Source organism: Barbatula barbatula (assembly GCF_947034865.1).
Source record: "Barbatula barbatula genome assembly, chromosome: 15".
NCBI classification, from domain to species: Eukaryota; Metazoa; Chordata; class Actinopteri; order Cypriniformes; family Nemacheilidae; genus Barbatula; species Barbatula barbatula.
This window is the reverse complement of record NC_136778.1, coordinates 22632962-22656119: the sequence shown is the minus strand read 5'-3', so window position 1 is coordinate 22656119 and position 23158 is coordinate 22632962. Positions and strand designations below refer to the sequence as shown.

The 23158-nt window shown below is 44.0% G+C and overlaps 3 protein-coding genes across 6 annotated transcripts; 2 read left to right on the top strand and 1 right to left on the bottom strand.

Moving 5' to 3' along the window:
- The first annotated feature begins 904 nt into the window (after positions 1-904).
- Positions 905-5639, top strand: LOC306904724 (tripartite motif-containing protein 16-like). The gene is made up of 6 exons (XM_079474775.1): positions 905-1554; positions 1677-1772; positions 1865-2098; positions 2910-3063; positions 3172-3231; positions 3872-5639. The coding sequence occupies exons 1-6, from the start codon at positions 985-987 to the stop codon at positions 4435-4437; spliced, it is 1680 nt and encodes a 559-aa protein (XP_079330901.1). The 5' UTR covers positions 905-984; the 3' UTR covers positions 4438-5639.
- Positions 5640-5839: 200 nt separating this feature from the next.
- On the top strand, positions 5840-11405 carry ypel5 (yippee-like 5). Of its 3 annotated transcripts, none has more exons than XM_079474805.1 (3): positions 5840-6001; positions 6117-6257; positions 10606-11405. In XM_079474805.1, exons 2-3 carry the CDS (start codon positions 6117-6119, stop codon positions 10828-10830), a joined length of 366 nt encoding a protein of 121 aa, XP_079330931.1. In that variant the 5' UTR covers positions 5840-6001; the 3' UTR covers positions 10831-11405. The 3 variants fall into 3 exon arrangements, with proteins under 3 accessions (XP_079330931.1, XP_079330932.1, XP_079330933.1); XM_079474806.1 differs by having other exon boundaries at positions 5853-5977; XM_079474807.1 differs by having other exon boundaries at positions 5897-5970.
- Positions 11406-12102: 697 nt separating this feature from the next.
- Positions 12103-21955, bottom strand: LOC306904722 (BTB/POZ domain-containing protein 9-like). Of its 2 annotated transcripts, none has more exons than XM_079474772.1 (11): positions 21722-21955; positions 16273-16470; positions 15385-15748; positions 14960-15227; positions 14616-14835; positions 14041-14160; positions 13835-13944; positions 13549-13738; positions 13074-13181; positions 12913-12991; positions 12103-12822 (listed from the first exon to the last, which is right to left on the bottom strand). In XM_079474772.1, the coding sequence occupies exons 2-11, from the start codon at positions 16458-16460 to the stop codon at positions 12688-12690; spliced, it is 1782 nt and encodes a 593-aa protein (XP_079330898.1). In that variant the 5' UTR covers positions 16461-16470; positions 21722-21955; the 3' UTR covers positions 12103-12687. The 2 variants fall into 2 exon arrangements, with proteins under 2 accessions (XP_079330898.1, XP_079330899.1); XM_079474773.1 differs by having other exon boundaries at positions 16273-16536; positions 21722-21899.
- Between the last annotated feature and the right edge of the window lie 1203 nt (positions 21956-23158).

Here is a 23158-nt window from a genome sequence, read left to right as displayed (position 1 = left end):
TGGGGGAATGACGCTTCCCAGTGGCCCTTACGGTGCCGGGCGGCTTCTCGCTGTTAAGAGAACTAGGCCGCCGTCCGTGACGGCCGGAGGAAGGGGCTCCCATCTTGTAGGTAAGCTCTGGACCCCTTCCCTTCCACTGGAAGGTTGCAATTCATGCTAGCGCCCACGTTTGACACGCCCAGGCCAGTCAACGTCGCTTCGCGAGGAATTGTGACGCGGCACAGCGCTGTGGCGTTTTCCGAGGAACCCCATTCTGTCGACACAACGTCGAGAGACCGACAGAAAGGGAACGTCTCGGTTACGTATGTAACCTCCGTTCCCTGATGGAGGGAACGAGACGTTGTGTCCTTCATGCCACAACGCTGGCCGCCCGCTGCAGCAGTCGGGGCAAGATCCTCAGGCTCCTCAGCACAAAAGGTGAATGAATGCGGCACACCGGCTCCCTTTTATACCCGGATATCCGGGGGCGGAGTCCGGCATGCAAATTTCATTCGCCAATTTTCATTGGCCTGTTCAAGTCAGTCAGAGAAGGTAGGTTCTCAAGTCAAACCCCATTCTGTCGACACAACGTCTCGTTCCCTCCATCAGGGAACGGAGGTTACATACGTAACTGAGACGTTTGTCCTGTATAGGCCACTGTTAAAATTCAACGTTAAATATTCTCCCAACAAAGATCATAAAATAAACTGAACACAGATTATTATCTAGTGAATACTGAAAGAGATTAATCTTCACCATTAGGATATTTGGTTTGGTTTTGCATGACTGAAATATCTGTCCAGAGTTCAAATATAGTCCCCATGCAAGAGATTTTCCATAATAAAGGACTTTGCTGTCATCTAGAGGACGTGTTTATAACATCACCTGTCAAACTAGTTTCATAAACTGAAGTAGGAAGTCCTTCAGTTCAGAGAAAAAGAAACTCAAGTGACTTGGATCTGTGGAGTGTTTGGTGTTTCTATCTGTGTGTGTTGATACAGTGAAATGGCAGAAGCGAGTATTTCAGAGGATCACTTCATGTGTTCAGTGTGTCTGGATCTACTGAAGGATCCAGTGACTGTTCCCTGTGGACACACTTACTGTATGAGATGTATCACAGACTGCTGGAATCCAGAAGATCAGACGGGAATCTACAGCTGCCCTCAGTGCAGACAAACCTTCAGTCCAAGACCTGTTCTAGCAAAGAATGTGATGTTTGCTGAGATGACGGAGAAACTGAAGAAGACTAAATGTGCTGTTTCTGATCACCGTTCCGCTGGAGATGTGGAGTGTGACGTCTGTACTGGAAGAAAACACAAAGCCATCAAATCCTGTCTGATGTGTCTCAACTCTTACTGTCAAACTCATCTGGAGCAACACGAGAATCTCTTCAGAGGTCAAAGACACAACCTGATAGACGCCACTGAACCACTTCATGACATGATCTGCCCTCGACACCACAAGATTCTGGAGATTTACTGTCGCACGGATCAGAAGCTTATATGTAATCTGTGTATAGATGAACACAGAACACATGACACTGTATCATCTGCTGCAGCGTGGACGGAGAAACAGGTGCTTATTTTATTCTTCAAAAGATGCTTTTTCATTGTCTTACCATAGAAGTTTACTGAGCTAAATGACCATTAATAGTTCAAACAGACTCTGTTATACAGTCATTGTGTTCAATTCTTCAGAGTCAGTTTGGAGAAACAAAGAATAAACTTCAGCAGCAGATCCAGAAGAAACAGAAAGACCTTCAGAAGCTCAAAGATGCTGTTGAGTCTCACAAGGTGAGTTTGGAGCAGAAGATCTCAGAAGAGTCTCAGTGAAGTCTCAGTGTGTCTCACAGTAATGTGTGTGTGTGTGTGTGTGTGTGTAACAGCGGTGTGCACAGACAGCAGTGGAAGACTGTGAGATGATGTTCACTGAACTGATCTCGTCCATTGAGAGAAGACGCTCTGAGGTCACACAGCTGATCAGAGATCAGGAGACGACTGCAGTGAGTTCAGCTGAAGGACTCTTGGAGCGACTGAAGCAGGAGATCGATGATCTGAGGAGGAGAGACGCTGAGCTGGAGAAGCTTTTACACTCACATCATCACATCCATTTGCTGAAGGTAACAGACATGTGAAAAACAGACCAGTGCTCTTTAGATACACAACAACATGTGTTTCATTGTGCGTGTGTGTGTCTGTGTGTGTGCGTGTGTTTTTGTGTGCATGTGTGTGTGTGTGCGTATGTGTGTGTGTGTCTGTGTGTGTCTGCGTGCGCGTGTGTGCGTGTGTGTGTGTCTGTGTGTGTGCGTGCGTGTGTGTGTGCGTGTGTGTTTGTGTGCATGTGTGTGTGTGTGTGTTTGTGCATGCGTGCGTGCGTGTGTGTGTGTGCGTGTGTGTGTGTCTGTGTGTGTGCGTGCGTGTGTGTGTGCGTGTGTGTTTGTGTGCATGTGTGTGTGTGTGTGTGTGTGCGTGCGTGCGTGTGTGTGTGTGTGTGCGTGTGTGTGTGTTTGCGTGTGTCTGTGTGTGTGTTTGTGTGCATGTGTGTGTGTGTGTGTGTGTTTGTGTGCGTGTGTGTGTGTGCACGTGTGTGTGTGTGTGTGTGTGTGTGCGTGTGTGTGTGTGTGTGTGTGCGTGTGTCTGTGTGTGTGTGTGTGTGTGTGCGTGTGTGCGTGTGTGCGTGTGTGTGTGTGTGTGCGTGTGTCTGTGTGTGTGCGTGTGTCTGTGTGTGTGTCTGTGCGTGTGTCTGTGTGTGTGTCTGTGTGTGTGTGTGCGTGTGTGTGTGTGTGTGTGCGTGTGTGCGTGTGTGCGTGTGTGTGTGTGTGTGCGTGTGTCTGTGTGTGTGCGTGTGTCTGTGTGTGTGTCTGTGCGTGTGTCTGTGTGTGTGTCTGTGTGTGCGTGTGCGTGTGCGTGTGCGTGTGCGTGTGCGTGTAGAGTTTGCCGTCTCTCTCTGGATCTTCAGACTCTCTGTCCAGCATCACTGTCAGCTCTCTCCTCTCTTTTGATGATGTCATCAAATCTGTGTCTCATCTGAGAGATGAACTGGAGCGTTTCTGCACTCGAGGGCTAGAAAAGATCTCTGAGAGAGGTGAAGTATCATCCATTGACTCTTTACATCCATCAGCTGTTATCATGTAGAAACACAAATGATTTCATGAGACGTGATTGAGAATCAAATGTCTGTTTATTTCTCAAGTGAGACACACAGAGATTATTCTCAGTCCTGAACTCAAGACCAGAGATCAGTTCCTCAAGTGTAAGTGTCTCCAAACACATCAACACATCCACGACATCATCAAACACACAAACTTTACAGAGAAACACAACAATGAAGAATCTCATGACACGTGTGATATCAAGAGCTGTTGAGAGAGTCCAGAACAAATGATTTGAATCAGTGAATTATTGTTTGTGTTCATATGGTGTCAAATATGAGTTTGTGACATTAATGAAGACGACAGAAAGAGCGTCTGTACTCCTCACAAAACTAACAACATAAAACTAATGAATGAATAAACTCATCTGCATGTAGCTAATGAAAAGATGAATTTATTTATATTCTGCATGTTCTGACCGTCAGATATTTGCCCTGAAGTCACAGAGCGACACTTTCTTCAAATGTCACAACATTCGGCTTCATTGATTGCTTGTTTTGAACAAGATAACCTGATTGGTGGAATCAATGATGTGTGTGTGTGTGTTCAGATGAACAGAATCTGAGATTTCATTCAGTTTAACAGCATCAATTGAGCCGAGTGAATCATATCTTGAAAACAATAATGACGGAGGATTCTCTGTTTGAAGTCTGATGTCAACAATGAAGAATATCTCAATATTTCTCTGGTTTATCACTTTTGTGATGTAAAGATGCAGATGATGTGTTTTATGTTCCTCAGATTCTCTTCAGTTGACTCCGGATATAAATACAGTGAATAAACATCTCAGTCTGTCTGAGGACAACAGAGAGATTACAAACACAAACACACAACAGCGTCAGTATCCTGATCATCCAGACAGATTTGATGTTGTGTGTCAGGTGTTGTGTAGAGAGAGTGTGTGTGGACGCTCTTACTGGGAGATTGAGTGGACTGGTGTTCGTGTGGATATATCAGTGTCATATAAGAGCATCAGGAGGAAGGGACGAGGTCATGAGAGTGTGTTTGGATGTAATGATCAGTCCTGGAGTTTGATCTGCTCTCGCTCCAGTTACTCATTCAGACACAATAACATCAGCACTAATCTCTCTGTAAAGCTCAGATCTGATAGAATAGGAGTGTATGTGGATGAGAGAGCAGGAATTCTGTCCTTCTACAGCGTCTCTGACACAATGACCCTCATCCACAGCATCAGCACCACATTCACTCAACCGCTCTATGCTGGATTTGGATATGGATATAGATTTGGATATAGCATGCTTCTTTCAAAAGTGAATCTGTGTGATTTGATTACAGTTGATAACTGATGCACCTGATACCGAGGTATCAAGAAAGTTTTTACGTCGGGGCTCAATATTGAGGCCTTTATCATTTTAGTTCATTGAAGTTACCTGTGCTTCATGAATCAATGTGGAACCAAACTGAGCATAAATACTTTAAAGAAGTCCTTGTCAGAGCCAATAGCTCAGCGGGTACATATATATACAGTAATGGAAAATAATTCTCTTAAATAAAGAAAAGAATCTCATTTATTTATTTATTATTTTACATGTGTTTATGCATGTATGTGTTAAAGTAGTTCTTGTAGTACTCAAGACTTTCTCACAGACTTTAATGTATTTGGTCTTCGTGTCGTCATAGTCTCAGACTAAAGCTTAACCTCTGTAACTCAGGACTGGCGGGTGGTACTCGTGTGATTCCACAAACTTGCTCATTGGTTTAGTTCACGTAGTATTTAAATCTGTTGACTCTATGCAGCATTGTGAGGATTTTTCGTCTCTTGTATGCCACAGATTTTATTTCAAGACCACATCTACAGTATGGACTCATTTATTTGTCCATTTTTATTTGTCTATTAGATGTTAAACATTCTGCTTATTAGAAATGAATAGGTAATTATGCCAAAATGTCAACAAATTGAATACAAATGACCTGAAGATGATTGAAAAATGACCTGTACGTTTGAACAGTTTTATTTCTTGTTCATGTGGATTATATATAAATACACTGGGAGAGTTAATTTAACATTTGCGATTTTGCTGTGTATGATATATTGTAAGAGTCTCACAAGAGAGCGGTTGTTCTGTGATTTTTAAATGTGATTTTATATTTGCAATCAGTTGTTAATGCTTTATTTTTACGGTAAGGTTTATGTGAATGCTTATTATGAATTTGAAGAGTACTGGTCTGGTCTTGGTCTCAACGCCTTAAAGTCTTGGTCTTGTCTTGACTACAACACTCCTAGCATTGACCAGCGGGTGTCCCAGCCGTGATTTATTCACAGTAAAGACTCTTGCCTACTTTAATAAAAGTCATTTTTATATTTTAGGCAAACAATATGTCCATCAGGGGTGGGTGATATGTTTTTTGATCCAATACCAAGTACTTTCCAGACCACTATTGTTGATTTCGATACCAATAGAATATGTGCGTGATTGTATTGTCCATATGTTTGTTTTTGTTTCGTTTGAAAAATAAATTGAATCAAATAAATGTCAAAATACGTGACTTCTCTTTTGTTACATGTTTTAGTTATTAAATTAGTGTATCAGACAAAGCACATGTCACACAAATCATGTTCAAACTATAACTTTCACATTATTATAATTATATAACGTTCATTCATTCAACTTATGCAAGAACATTTGCTCAACTTAGAAATGAACTAATATCAGATACAGAACACATTTGAGAAATATCCTCCTTGTTGTTTCACTCCGTCACAGTGGGTGGCGCTGTTCACCGCTGAAGTTGGCTGAAGAAACCACAGAAGAAGACGGAAGACCGGAAAAGAGCAGAACTGACATCAACCGAGCAGAAGTTTCCTCTTTTATTTCACGGTAAACGGTGAGCTCGCCGTTAGTAATAAAGGTTTGTTCGGTTGTGATCGTGTCTGTCACATCAGATAAAATGAGAATTAAACTGTAATGTTAGTCATGTTGTTTTAATCCAGCTGTCAGAATGACGTCATGTTGATCTGTCACAGATGGGTCGGATCTTTCTGGATCACATCGGAGGCACGAGACTCTTCTCTTGCGCAAACTGCGACACGATTCTAACAAACCGGTCAGAGCTGATATCCACGCGCTTCACCGGCGCCACCGGACGAGCATTTCTCTTTAACAAGGTAAAGAACACGCACTACACCTGGGGTTCTGTTGGGTGACGCCCCCTTTGAGATGTCCTGCTGTACCATGAATGTGGCTCAACAAACTCAGGGTTACAGGACCAGGGGCCTGTACCATGAATGTAGCTGAACAAACTCAGGGTTACAGGATTAGTTTTGGGTTGACAAAACCAAACCAACGTGATCAAGCTTTGTTGGTACCATGAAGCAGCTCGTGGAGTTTCTTTGTCAACTCAAGCTTTGATCCTGAAGCTAAGATTAGTTTGCGCGCGCGTGCACATGAACGAAGTAACGTCAGCATGGCTAAACCAATCGCATTATAAATGAATAAAGCGATTTCCACAATATGAACACAAAATTGAATTTCAGCCATGGAGTGATATGTTTCTGCTGTCTACGCAAGAGCGAGGTGTTTCAGAAACACTGCTGATTGAGTTAATGTTAAATTAAACGACTATATAGTACACACATTTACTGTAGTGCTGTAGGCCTACGGCAAACAGGATCCGCGGGGTCCTCGGTGGAACTACAAGGGGTCCGTGTCCTTGCGGGCAACTTTTTTTATGTAAGGCATGCGTACAGAAATATTACAACAAAGTTCATTGAAGCTCCCGCATATTGCAATTTTAACCTGCGTGCGGACAAAAAACATCCATTCAGGCAGCAGAATCAAGAAAGTTAACCTTACATCTGCTTCATCATTTCCCTTCCGAGTACACATGAGAGGAGTCGCGTGCACATAAAGTTCATTCTCATATATTTCTGAACTTACAAATTTGTTAAAGCTGTAAACGGCTATTTTGACACTGACAGGCAAATGACACCACACCGCGTCTGCATTGTAAACTCTGACATCTTACGTGTTTAAAATCAATGAAACATGCACGTACTGATGGTTCATGTCAAACAAGTTACCCAAAAAATAACGCGGACTGGTTGCATGTTGGTCTCCTTTTAGTCTGATATGATGCTCTGCAGAAAAAAACTAGTTAATTTTTTGCAGAAAGACAACGGAGCTCAGAATTATAAAATAGCGGTGTGTTCTGCAACACAGAGAAGCGGAAGAAAATATAAGAATTACACTTAATAAAACGGCCTGCTTTTACAACAGAATACATAAGCCTTTACATTTAATAGACTTTGCGCCATTAACCAGGGTCAGTCTTTTCATTGAAGCCTTAATAAAAACTACGGTTGAGGACAAAGAAAAATGTTCTTATACAGTGAAACTGAAAATGTTCCTAGATGTTCTGCACCACAGACAAGAATGTAAAAAATCCAATGCAAATACATGTGATACAATAAAAGTGGAATATAAGTAAGTATATTGAATCTCATATGAGTGTAAGGGAAAGCCAGCAAATCTGTAAAATCTGATTTTACCTATATAGTTGTAGTGATAGTCATTACGGTAATCATTGCACGTTATGTACTGCCCGCTTAAGACGGGGACTACGGTAGTAGTACGGGGTTCATCCGTAATGCCATGGCCTGTGAAATGTTAATAAAGACGACTACGAGTTAACACAGACGTGCGTGTGTATGGTCCTTATTCCTACGAGTGCCATCCTAACATTACAATAGTAACCAATATTTGATTTTATATTTTTATTTTATTAAACAGTATAAAAAATAACTAGACATTCTAACACGCACTGTGAGTCAATTACGTCACCTATATGTTTCATGGCTCACAGCTGATTGGTCAAACTTCAGTCTGAGATCTTGAACCCAGAACATAGCCGTGCAGCGTAAGATACCATGGCGACGAACACCGATTAAAGCCGAGCTACTTTCATGGTACATAAAACCCAGGGTTGGCACAAACTAAACCGAAACATAGCTGGCTAGCCACCTAAACCAGCTTCATGGTACAGGCCCCAGATCAAGATCAAGCTTTGATCCTGAAGCTAAGATTAGTTCACGCTCTACAGCAAGATGCTAGCAACGACAAGGTCATGGGCTCCATCCCAGGGATTGCACATACTTGAAAATCAAATGAATAGTAAGGTAAATACTACAGTAAGGTATTGATGAAAATATCCTTCCTTGTACTTTAATTGAAGAGAAACTACCTGTGCGCTCTGACAGATGTTAAGAGATCAGTGTAATGTGCTGTTCATTATGGGACACGCGTGATGTGAAGATTTATGTTACTGGTGTGTGTCTGTTCTTTTAGGACATTTCACATCATTCCTCAGAAACTGAAGTTACACTGTGAACAAAATACACTACAGACGCTGATTCTGAAAAATGTAGTAGTCCGTTGAAGCCATTTCAAAGTGGTTCTATGGGCAGAATAGCATAAATAACCCCTGTCTCCCACCTCCATCCATCCATCCATCCATTTTCTTCCGCTTATCCGGGACCGGGTCGCGGGGGCAGCAGTCTAAGCAGAGATGCCCAGACATCCCTCACCCTAGACACTTCCTCCAGCTCTTCCGAGGGGACACCGAGGCGTTCCCAGGCCAGCCGGGAGACATAGTCCCACCAGCGTGTCCTAGGTCTTCCCCGGGGTCTCCTCCCGGTCGGACGGGCCCGGAACACCTTCCGAGGAAGGCGTCCAGTAGGCATCCGTAACAGATGCCCAAGCCACCTCAGCTGACCCCTCTCGATGTGGAGGAGCAGCGGCTCTACTCCGAGCTCCTCGCGGGTGACCGAGCTTCTCACCCTATCTCTAAGGGATCGCCCAGCCACCCTGCGGAGGAAGCTCATTTCAGCCGCCTGTATCCGGGATCTTGTCCTTTCGGTCATGACCCAAAGCTCATGACCATAGGTGAGAGTAGGAACGTAGATTGACCGGTAAATTGAGAGCTTCGACCGGTCCGTCGTGGTGAAGTCTCCCACCTAAAGGCTGTCAAACGGTCCTGTCATAGGACAAACAAGGGAAGCTTGTATTGAGGTTTTTTGGTGACATATTTAATTCATTTAAAGGGTTTTGTATTGTTCCCCATTAACTTTGACAGATGCATTAGGGAATAAGAAAGGCATGACAGCATTATAAACTTCTTATACATTCTTTAAATGTAGGCCAACTGCATCATTATTAAGGTGAATTCTAAGTTTAACTTGATTTTAGTAAAAAAGTATTAAAACAGCAGTTTTTAAAGATATGTGTGGTCACCTCCTGTCAAAATATGGGTTTGTCTGCGTCTTACTGTTGCTGTTTAATAGAAGGTTTCTTTGGTGGACAAAGAAGATAAATGTCCCAACACAGTGAAACTGAAAGTGTTCCTAGATGTTCTGCACCACAGACATGAATGTAATAAATGCAATGCAGAGGAAAAACATATTGTGTGTAGTACAGTAAAAGAATACATTTCATGCGAGTATAAAGAGAAAACCAGCAAATGTTATTTCTAAAATCAAAATATTTCTATTTAGTAACCATTATTAGATTTATATTTGCATTATATATTTATATATGTTTTTTATTTTATTAGGGTTCTTTTGTCCAAGAGTTTACAGTACATATACATTTCCCTCAACCCCTCAATGCTGTGAAGTCATCCTGTACCCGAGCAGAGAAAAGCTCTAAAGCATAATGTTTCCAACACTGAGCTTCTCTGTAGGGATGCTGTTCTCGGGGTTGATTTCGGTCTCACAGCACTTTCTTTAAAGCCTTTTCTGAATCATTTGATGTTCATTGTCTAACTTCAGATAACCAATCTGTGGAGCCAGAATTCTTGCTGGCTAGTAGGGGATCAAATACTTATTTCACTCACTAAAATGCAAATCAATTTATATACATTTTCTTCCCTCATTTTCTTTGGTTGATATTCGGTTTCTATCAGTTTCAAAACCTACCATAAAACGATAGACCCTTCATTTATTTGTAAGCAGGCAAACTTACAAAATCAGCAGGGGATCAAATCATTATTTCCCTCACTGTATAGACGTGACACTTGTGCTAAATTAAGAAAAAGACATTCAACCAATGAGACTAACCTTGTTGATCGATATAATAATCATACGCGAGGAAGCGCAACGGCTTACACGAATCATGTGAGGCACCTCAGCCTATCATATATCAGCGTCTAGTCTGCTTTCCTGCATTCGGCTGAAGGTTGCTGGCTTTCCATCGAGGGGCTTTGTAAACACGGATATGACGCCATTGACAGGCGACAGCCAGACACGATCCCATCTCACTAGTTAAAATGGCCATTTTTCTCACGATTTACAAATAGTTGGAAACATTTGAGATATTGTAAGTAGTACTCAACTTAACAAAATCTATAACACTGACCTAGAGGTTTAAGGATATTTTACTGCAAAAATGTTACATATTATACCTTTAAGGCGAGACGGTGAGAAACGGTTGTAAATCTGTGCGTGTTTTGTTTTTCAGGTGGTGAACCTGCAGTACAGTGAAGTCCAGGACAGGGTCATGCTGACAGGACGACACATGGTGCGTGATGTCAGCTGTAAAAACTGCAACAGTAAACTGGGCTGGATCTATGAGTTTGCCACAGAGGAAAGCCAGCGCTATAAAGAGGGCCGCGTGATACTGGAGAGAGCGCTGGTCCGAGAGAGCGAAGGGTTCGAGGAACACGTGCCGTCAGAGGCTTCCTGAGTCACATGACGTCACAGCCCCTCCTCTGTGTGAATGACGCATCAGCTTTTTGCGCTAGTCTGTTTTAAAGACTCCAGGAATGACCCCGCCATACTCTCAGTGAGGTCACGTGAAAAGATTCAGAGCTGCTGTTTCTGTCACCTGTCACACGCGTACAGACGCATGACAGATGCCGAGAGCTCACTTCAGTATTTCAGCTGTTGTCACAGGTGCAGCGTGTGGAGTGTACAAGTCAAACATCATCATTTCCTTTTCTGTTCATTTCTTTTTTAGATGATGATTTGTTTGACTTGTTAAATCAGTATTCATTTGATCTCGATAAACTCTTAACTCAAAGTATGTCAGTAGTGCTCTGTGACATTTATTCAAAGAAATCGTTTTTCAATCCATGAGGCACTTTTGTTTCTTTTTGTATCGTCACGATACACAGCTCATGAATTTTTTAGTTTGTTGGATTTCAGAATGAATGGTTGAGGGGGATTATGGAACTAAAGAGATTCCGGTTCATTTCAGATTCTGCTGTTGAGTTTATCATAAATGATTGCTCGCCTTTCCCATTACATTTTTGAACTCTGTGTTCTCCTTGTCATTTGTTTCTTCTGTATTTCCATAATTAATAAACAGTACGTATAAACTTGATTATATGCTGCTGCATACACCTGCCCTTGATAGGTTACTAAAAACACAACGTTCTCAATGTAAACTGCATGAGCGTGTGGTTAACACGATTTTACTTTTTTTTCCAGCCCCTCAGAGGTTCACACTGATATTTCAGTCTCGCGTCACAAAACCTGATTTGAATGTGTCGGCATTCATCCTTAAACCCAAAATCACATCAAGAATCCGTTTAATAAATTCTGATATAAACTAAACTCTCATTAGAGATTAATTTCTCATAAGACCAAGAAAACTCTTTGGAGTAGAAGACACTCAATTCACTACAAAAAAAGATTTTTAAAGGCTATTTGGCTGGAGACACCTCATCGTCTGAAGACCTGAAAGGCTTTTGAAAGAATTGTTTCTGTTGGAGTGAAGCAAAACTGGACTTAAGCAACAGAACTGTCCTCGATATGTAAAAAAACAAGTAAACATTGTATTGTGATTCCACAATTTTTTCGTTATCGTGCGTATGAATACGATACAGTGCCATATTGGTCTGACTTTAGGATGAAGTCACAGTTCAGATAGTAACACAAATAGCTGCTATTTTCATGACAATCACAGGTAGTGAATTGTTTATATCTTAGATGACATTACTCGCTTCAGCCGGTATAGTTTGCAAAACACTTTATTTATAAGATCTGATCATTAAAACACATGAATATGCACACCTGCACATGGAATGCTATTTACAGCTTTGTTAAAGTCCGGATGAGGAATTCAGAGAAACAACTTCTAAATCTCGGAAGACTGGTTTAGAGAATCATGTATTATTGAGCAATAATGTTTAGGATCAAACTAACATAACTACATGAACGTCAGCATATTTAAAGTCTAAAACACAACACTGAACTCGTTTTAAATGTGCATTTTAGTCGGATTTATTAAGGATGATGATTCAATTGGAATGTGTCTCAACAGAAGAAGCGTTTCTAACTTCCACTGTGCAGTGTTCAGTAAACAATACATGCAAACAAGTACTAAATACTCGAAATAAATAAAATGAGTTTTATGATGTTATTAGAAAACCTGACAAAAACTAGATCAACTACCTAAAAATAAATAACAAATCAAAAACGTACAAATCATTTCCTAATCAAATATTAGCTTATTCAGAAACCCATTTTGTGACGATTTGTGACAATCAGACAAGTGCTATTCTGTGGACTAAATCTCTTTCACAGCGAGTTTTTCCTGTTAGACGTGAGAGGGGGATGATGATGGTGGAGGCTGAGCAGGGGGCGGGGCTGCAGGTTTAGCGTGTCCCGGGCTGCCTTCCACGACTCCGGCTTCAAACTGTGTGGGACACTCAAAGTGCACACAGTGAAAAACCTGCAGGAGTCAAAGGTCACACGTTACAGACAGAAATGCTTTAAAAAAATGCATTGAAAACGTCTTCGGGCAATGCAGAATCTCATTCACCTCATTTGCGGTGTTGTGCGTTCCCACAATCCGAATGAACGACGCGGGTTGTTTGTCAAAGGTCAGCGTCTGCCAGGATCTGACGTAGGGGAATAACACACTGATGTAAACATGACAATCACATTCATGTGAACAGACACCATGCACTCAGAGATGCTCACCGACAGGCTACTTGCGTTCGGTCCACGACTTTCGTCCAGTGCTGCTGATTGGCGGAGACCTCGATGTAGTAACTGTACGAGCGTTCGTCGCAGTCCCAGAGCAACAGCCTGAAATGTAATACACATCCTCTAATCCATGTTTCTTCTGCAAACCTGCAGCTTTAAATACTGCGTTTCTGTGCCTCCGGACGGCATAAACTGAACTGATTTTTCAACAAGCCCCGCCCATTCGTTTGCATATTAGAAATGTCTGAAAACACTTTTCAGAAAGGATCAGCCTTAGCGTAATTCCTAAATATTCTAAATCAGGAACTTGAAATAATGTGACTACAAACACGTATTCATGTTAAAATAAAGCAACAATGAAGCCCCGCACAGAAACCAAACCGTCACTATGTACGAAATTAAATACAAGTAAAATTGTTACAAATTGTCGTGAGCATGCGTGAAAAGACGGTGCGGGCGCAGGGCGCACCTTAAAGAGCTGATGATGTAAGGCTGAGCCAGTTGAATGACGATGGCACCGGAGCCCAGCTGGTGACACGTATAACCAGAATCCCAGTCGTAGTTGCGCGTGTCTCCGTTCAGCAGGGCGTCTCTGCTGCGACTCACGCCCTCGATCACGCTGGCACACGTTGAGATGCTGGCCACGTTTTCACTGGGCACTAAAAGCACATGTAGGATACAAGAGGCCAATGAACATCACTGCTCCAAGAAATAAATAACAATATCCATAATCTACAGATCAAAAGCTTTCTTACCCACAAGCCCTTTTTCCAGCGTGAAGGAACGGTTAGTGAACATGCATTCAAAAGCCACCAGATGGAAGACTTTATTAACCGTGTTGTGTGTTCCCACAATTCGCACGTACCTGAGACACAAATGTCACATAGTCGCGTAGACTTAATAAACGGCCGTGAGAAGCAGACTTTATGCCGAGCGTCTGGCTGTCTGAGCAACACTGTACCTGCACACGTGCGGAGAGAAGAACAGATTCTGCCAGGACCTGCACAGGAACTTTGAGTGATCCACAACTCGAACCCAATCCAGCTCATCCACTGACACCTCGAGGTAATATGAATATGACCTACAGGGGGAGACCGAGTGACACATTTAACTACTCGAAATGTACCCAGATGACACAGGTACGTCTGTAAGATGTCTGCTAAAGATCTGGAAAACATTTGTTTTGTAAACACATCTGACAAACATCTTAGAAAGGGCAGTTTTTCATACATTCTACATCAAACATCTTACAGACGTCTTCTAGAGGTCTATATGACATCTGACAGGAAACGTTGCAGACTAGGAAACAATAAAAACGTCTTGCCGATGTATGTTTGCTATCAGGTTTGGCAGATAGAGCATACAGTGTATAAAATAGAGATCACGACATGAGGTTTTTATTTTCTTCTAGCATCTCGGCATGTTAGTATATCTAACTTTTTTGCTCACTAGGGCTTTACAGACAAATATGCTAAATGTAACAAAGTCCTTTATGATGGATTTTATTTAGTGTGTGCGTTTGGGAAGGGGGTGTACCGACTGTCTCGGTCCCACAGGAGAATGCGGATGTGGTTGATGATAAAAGCCTGGCCGAGTTTGACCTGAATCCCCGCCCGCCCGTCGTCCTCTATGGGGTGTCTGGAGAATCCGTGGTCCAAATCGTAGTTCTGAGTGTCTCCGTCCAGTAACGCAGACTTCAGCTCTCCTTTCACCACCTGAGCACCGTACTTCATGGTCGCTATGTTCTCCTCAGGAACTAAGCGCACAAAACACAGAAACTTTAATATCTGTGTTGTGGAAGTACCTGACCGGATCAATGTACAGTATCGTCTCTCTACTTATAACGAAGCAGTTATAGATGATGAGGAATCAATACTCACTGAGCATGCCACGATAATTCAGGTCCATATCACGGCTCTCAGAGCGCGTCTTGATGGCATCCAGGAGATCGTCCGGACTGACCAGACTCGAGGGACGTACCACGTTCAGCATCTCCGTCAGAGTCATGAGGGGCAGACGCACTGCTGACATCACTTCCTGTGTGGCCGTCGCCTCAGAATTCTGCCGACACCAGCGAGCCAAAGCCTGGAAGATTTCCCGCTCGCTGGCCGCAAAAGAGTCTCGCCGAACGACCGTCAAGAGAGCCGCCTGCGCGCCGCACAAGTATATATACAGTAATAGAGGATAATCCCAGACGACATTAACGCGTCGATTTATTCATTACCCATTTATTTACTTTCTAAATGTACTGGTGAAATGAACATGAGGCAGACGACGATGTTCATCAAATCTCTTTGACAGTTACCTTAGACAGCGTTATGAAGCCATCGGAGGTCAGGACGTCCGGAGCGTGTCGATCCATGTACGAGCAGCAGGCGGCGACGAGAGAGTTTAGTGAGTACAGAGTGGCCACGTCGAACACCAAACAAACGTTGTGAGTGTTCAGGATGGTTCGAAGGAACTCTGACGTCGAGTCCTCCAGCAGCTGCAGGCCGTAACGGTTGGCGAGACCCAGGAAGTCCAGCAGAACCTCCTCCCGCGCCGAGCTGAGACTGGCTCTTCCTGTGTACAGATACTGGAGCAACATCCCAAACGCTTCTGCTCGAGTGTCCTCCAAACACACCTCGGCCTGAGACTGAGACTCCTTCATTCCTCCGTACAGAAGAGCCCTGAGGACGATGAGATTCATCAACACCAGCCCAATCTGAACATCCTCTCGCGTTTAATGCATTGATTTAGTTTATTATTCAAAGAGGCTGTTTCATTACAAATCTTCAATTGAAGAACACCCATCACACTACCAGCTGCGTATAGCTTCACAGTATTCATTTTAATCAATAAGCGAGACTTTCTGGATCTACATCACAATTTAATATATTCATAAGGACTAATGAAATACGCATAATCATAATAGAGTTTACATTTACATTTAGGCATTTGGCAGACGCTTTTATCCAAAGAGAGCATTATCCTATACATTTATACACAGGTATCTGCAATCCCCTGGGATCAAACACACGACCTTGCGTTGTTAACACAATGCTCTTAACACTGAGCTACAGGAAAGAGTTGATGGGGTGTCAGGGTCAGAGAACACGTGAAAACGATTATGATGACCGTTCTTGGGAAAATAAGCTTTGATCTCAGGCTACAGTATTTGTAATGAAGCTACAGTGTGTTGTTCTAACGTTACCTGAAATAATGGCATCGTGCGGCGAGAATGACTCTGTGAGCTGGAAATCGCTTCTGCTCCACGATGAACGTGACATCGCTGTACTCGTGACCGGACACGAGAGAACCCAGCTGCTCGGACAGCAGGTGCACATGATCGATCTCTGACACCGAGCTCAAGGGTCGCAGAGGGTTACTGTTGCTGCTCATCACCGCACATCTGCGAGAATAACATCAGACCATCATCAGACACGCACAGAGACTGTTGCTGCTCATCACCGCACATCTGCGAGAATAACATCAGACCATCATCAGACACGCACAGAGACTGTTGCTGCTCATCACCGCACATCTGCGAGAATAACATCAGACCATCATCAGACACGCACAGAGACTGATGCTGCTCATCACCGCACATCTGCGAGAATAACATCAGACCATCATCAGACACGCACAGAGACTGTTGCTGCTCATCACCGCACATCTGCGAGAATAACATCAGACCATCATCAGATACGCACAGAGACTGTTGCTGCTCATCACCGCACATCTGCGAGAATAACATCAGACCATCATCAGACACGCACAGAGACTGTTGCTGCTCATCACCGCACATCTGCGAGTCTGCTCATCACCGCACATCTGCGAGAATAACATCAGACCATCATCAGATACGCACAGAGACTGTTGCTGCTCATCACCGCACATCTGCGAGAATAACATCAGACCATCATCAGACACGCACAGAGACTGTTGCTGCTCATCACCGCACATCTGCGAGAATAACATCAGACACGCACAGAGACTGATGCCGCTCATCACAGCACATCTGCGAGAATAACATCAGACCATCATCAGACACGCACAGAGACTGTTGCTGCTCATCACAGCACATCTGCGAGAATAACATCAGACCATCATCAGACACGCACAGAGACTGATGCCGCTCATCACAGCACATCTGCGAGAATAACATCAGACCATCATCAGACACGCACAGAGACTGTTGCTGCTCATCACCGCACATCTGCGAGAATAACATCAGACCATCATCAGACACGCACAGAGACTGTTGCTGCTCATCACAGCACATCTGCGAGAATAACATCAGACCATCATCAGACACGCACAGAGACTGATGCCGCTCATCAACGCACATCTGCGAGAATAACATCAGACCATCATCAGACACGCACAGAGACTGTTGCCGCTCATCACCGCACATCTGCGAGAATAACATCAGACCATCATCAGACACGCACAGAGACTGTTGCCGCTCATCACCGCACATCTGCGAGAATAACATCAGACCATCATCAGACACGCACAGAGACTGTTGCTGCTCATCACCGCACATCTGCGAGAATAACATCAGACCATCATCAGATACGCACAGAGACTGTTGCTGCTCATCACCGCACATCTGCGAGAATAACATCAGACCATCATCAGACACGCACAGAGACTGTTGCTGCTCATCACCGCACATCTGCGAGAATAACATCATACCATCATCAGACACGCACAGAGACTGATGCCGCTCATCACAGCACATCTGCGAGAATAACATCAGACCATCATCAGACACGCACAGAGACTGTTGCCGCTCATCACCGCACATCTGCGAGAATAACATCAGACCATCATCAGACACGCACAGAGACTGTTGCCGCTCATCACCGCACATCTGCGAGAATAACATCAGACCATCATCAGACACGCACAGAGACTGTTGCTGCTCATCACCGCACATCTGCGAGAATAACATCAGACCATCATCAGACACGCACAGAGACTGTTGCTGCTCATCACCGCACATCTGCGAGAATAACATCAGACCATCATCAGACACGCACAGAGACTGTTGCTGCTCATCACCGCACATCTGCGAGAATAACATCAGACCATCATCAGACACGCACAGAGACTGATGCTGCTCATCACCGCACATCTGCGAGAATAACATCAGACCATCATCAGACACGCACAGAGACTGTTGCTGCTCATCACAGCACATCTGCGAGAATAACATCAGACCATCATCAGACACGCACAGAGACTGATGCCGCTCATCACAGCACATCTGCGAGAATAACATCAGACCATCATCAGACACGCACAGAGACTGTTGCCGCTCATCACCGCACATCTGCGAGAATAACATCAGACCATCATCAGACACGCACAGAGACTGATGCCGCTCATCACCGCACATCTGCGAGAATAACATCAGACCATCATCAGACACGCACAGAGACTGATGCCGCTCATCACAGCACATCTGCGAGAATAACATCAGACCATCATCAGACACGCACAGAGACTGTTGCCGCTCATCACAGCACATCTGCGAGAATAACATCAGACCATCATCAGACACGCACAGAGACTGTTGCTGCTCATCACAGCACATCTGCGAGAATAACATCAGACCATCATCAGACACGCACAGAGACTGATGCCGCTCATCACAGCACATCTGCGAGAATAACATCAGACCATCATCAGACACGCACAGAGACTGATGCCGCTCATCACAGCACATCTGCGAGAATAACATCAGACCATCATCAGACACGCACAGAGACTGATGCCGCTCATCACAGCACATCTGCGAGAATAACATCAGACCATCATCAGACACGCACAGAGACTGATGCCGCTCATCACCGCACATCTGCGAGAATAACATCAGACCATCATCAGACACGCACAGAGACTGATGCTGCTCATCACCGCACATCTGCGAGAATAACATCAGACCATCATCAGACACGCACAGAGACTGTTGCCGCTCATCACCGCACATCTGCGAGAATAACATCAGACCATCATCAGACACGCACAGAGACTGATGCCGCTCATCACCGCACATCTGCGAGAATAACATCAGACCATCATCAGACACGCACAGAGACTGATGCCGCTCATCACCGCACATCTGCGAGAATAACATCAGACCATCATCAGACACGCACAGAGACTGATGCTGCTCATCACAGCACATCTGCGAGAATAACATCAGACCATCATCAGACACGCACAGAGACTGTTGCTGCTCATCACCGCACATCTGCGAGAATAACATCAGACCATCATCAGACACGCACAGAGACTGATGCTGCTCATCACCGCACATCTGCGAGAATAACATCAGACCATCATCAGACACGCACAGAGACTGTTGCTGCTCATCACAGCACATCTGCGAGAATAACATCAGACCATCATCAGACACGCACAGAGACTGATGCTGCTCATCACCGCACATCTGCGAGAATAACATCAGACCATCATCAGACACGCACAGAGACTGTTGCTGCTCATCACCGCACATCTGCGAGAATAACATCAGACCATCATCAGACACGCACAGAGACTGATGCTGCTCATCACCGCACATCTGCGAGAATAACATCAGACCATCATCAGACACGCACAGAGACTGTTGCTGCTCATCACAGCACATCTGCGAGAATAACATCAGACCATCATCAGACACGCACAGAGACTGATGCCGCTCATCACAGCACATCTGCGAGAATAACATCAGACCATCATCAGACACTCACAGAGACTGATGCTGCTCATCACCGCACATCTGCGAGAATAACATCAGACCATCATCAGACACGCACAGAGACTGATGCTGCTCATCACCGCACATCTGCGAGAATAACATCAGACCATCATCAGACACGCACAGAGACTGTTGCTGCTCATCACCGCACATCTGCGAGAATAACATCAGACCATCATCAGACACGCACAGAGACTGTTGCTGCTCATCACCGCACATCTGCGAGAATAACATCAGACCATCATCAGACACGCACAGAGACTGTTGCTGCTCATCACAGCACATCTGCGAGAATAACATCAGACCATCATCAGACACGCACAGAGACTGTTGCTGCTCATCACCGCACATCTGCGAGAATAACATCAGACCATCATCAGACACGCACAGAGACTGTTGCTGCTCATCACCGCACATCTGCGGGAATAACATCAGACCATCATCAGACACGCACAGAGACTGATGCTGCTCATCACCGCACATCTGCGAGAATAACATCAGACCATCATCAGACACGCACAGAGACTGTTGCTGCTCATCACCGCACATCTGCGAGAATAACATCAGACCATCATCAGACACGCACAGAGACTGATGCTGCTCATCACCGCACATCTGCGAGAATAACATCAGACCATCATCAGACACGCACAGAGACTGATGCTGCTCATCACCGCACATCTGCGAGAATAACATCAGACCATCATCAGACACGCACAGAGACTGATCTGCTCATCACCGCACATCTGCGAGAATAACATCAGACCATCATTAGACACGCACAGAGACTGTTGCTGCTCATCACCGCACATCTGCGAGAATAACATCAGACCATCATCAGACACGCACAGAGACTGTTGCTGCTCATCACCGCACATCTGCGAGAATAACATCAGACCATCATCAGACACGCACAGAGACTGTTGCTGCTCATCACCGCACATCTGCGAGAATAACATCAGACCATCATCAGACACGCACAGAGACTGATGCCGCTCATCACAGCACATCTGCGAGAATAACATCAGACCATCATCAGACACGCACAGAGACTGTTGCTGCTCATCACCGCACATCTGCGAGAATAACATCAGACCATCATCAGACACGCACAGAGACTGTTGCTGCTCATCACCGCACATCTGCGAGAATAACATCAGACCATCATCAGACACGCACAGAGACTGTTGCCGCTCATCACCGCACATCTGCGAGAATAACATCAGACCATCATCAGACACGCACAGAGACTGATGCCGCTCATCACAGCACATCTGCGAGAATAACATCAGACCATCATCAGACACGCACAGAGACTGTTGCCGCTCATCACAGCACATCTGCGAGAATAACATCAGACCATCATCAGACACGCACAGAGACTGTTGCTGCTCATCACCGCACATCTGCGAGAATAACATCAGACCATCATCAGACACGCACAGAGACTGATGCTGCTCATCACCGCACATCTGCGAGAATAACATCAGACCATCATCAGACACGCACAGAGACTGATGCCGCTCATCACAGCACATCTGCGAGAATAACATCAGACCATCATCAGACACGCACAGAGACTGATGCCGCTCATCACAGCACATCTGCGAGAATAACATCAGACCATCATCAGACACGCACAGAGACTGTTGCTGCTCATCACCGCACATCTGCGAGAATAACATCAGACCATCATCAGACACGCACAGAGACTGTTGCTGCTCATCACCGCACATCTGCGAGAATAACATCAGACCATCATCAGACACGCACAGAGACTGATGCTGCTCATCACCGCACATCTGCGAGAATAACATCAGACCATCATCAGACACGCACAGAGACTGATGCTGCTGCTGTTCAGATTTGATATGCGTGCGGTGTCACGTACCGGCAGCACGTGCGTCTATTTCCAGCTCTTCTGTGTTCTGAAGATCAACGCTGTCGGGTTAAAGGTCGTCGTGTTAGCATACGGCAGTGTAAACACAATGAATATGAGGAAATGCTTCGATACTAGAAATGTCGTGAGGCGACAGAGCGCCGAGAGCGTGACCCGGATGTTGATGTGTGCCTTGGTGACGTCACCGGTATTAAAGGGATACTCCACCCAACATGTCTCAAGTTCTTTGTTCGGTTGAACACAGAGATATTTTAGAATCATGTTTGCATCCAACAGTTCAGAAGCACCATTGACTGCCACAACAGAATTTTGTTATGAAATATTGAAAAATCACAACTGTGCAAATCCAGAGAAATTCCTATTTAAAATAATGTCCCGTCTCCCTTGACTTTGATCAATTCAGAACGAATATTAAAATGACCATTTGCTTCAGTCAACCACCTCCAAAAAAGCCCAAAGGGCGGCAAATTCATCTGCCTCTTTCCTCATAAATAACCAATAACCAATTACATTATCCTTTAAAAACTAGCTTGTATAATCACACCACAGTAAGCATATGCCATTGACGTTAGACAACACTTCGCGAGACCGTAATTATCACAAAAGAAGAAAAACATACTTCAGAAGAACAACAACTTTAGAGAAAATCTCCCGTTTGTGAAATATCATCTGTGAATCTATATGACGGTTGTTGTGACAGTAAAGGAAAGAAGGATTGTGCATCTACCAATAGGGGAGTAACGTGAGAGATGTTAGATCAAATGGGGCCTCCATTCATACATTTATAAATTGTCTTAGTATTAAATTGTTCAGTCTTTAGATGACACTGTGTGGTTCTAAAATGTCCCACTGAGAAGCAATAGTGTGGGAAATATACAACGTAGTCACTTCTGTACCCACATAAATAGAGGTTCAGTGTTACGTAGTTTCATGTTATTTTATTATACGTTAACGGCAATTGAATGAAATCTATAACTACCCATTGTATTTTTTCTGTAACATAACAAGAATGGATGTTAATATTTCGATGTTATTTCACTTTAATGATCTACACCACCTTTTGGGGTTATTTTATTCTTACATTTAATGTAAATTGAATGTCTAATTAACACGTTTTGAAGACTAATAATCTTAACATTTGAATTTGTATTGTACCAAACACATATTCAGTTTGCACATCAATTATGTTGGTTGGTGGTCTTATTTTTATGATGTTTCATGGCATAAAATCTATGATCAAATTCTATATTTCATAAAATGGCACAGACACTGTGACCCACCTGGATCCATCTTGGAGGCCCCCAGTTTGAGAACCACTGCTATATTATTGATTTGATTTAGAATTTATCCCAGCAAAACCAAAAAGCGCAGTACAGTTTTCCCACTCATAGTTCTTTGACACAGAAATCTTCATTTTATAGTTTTTTT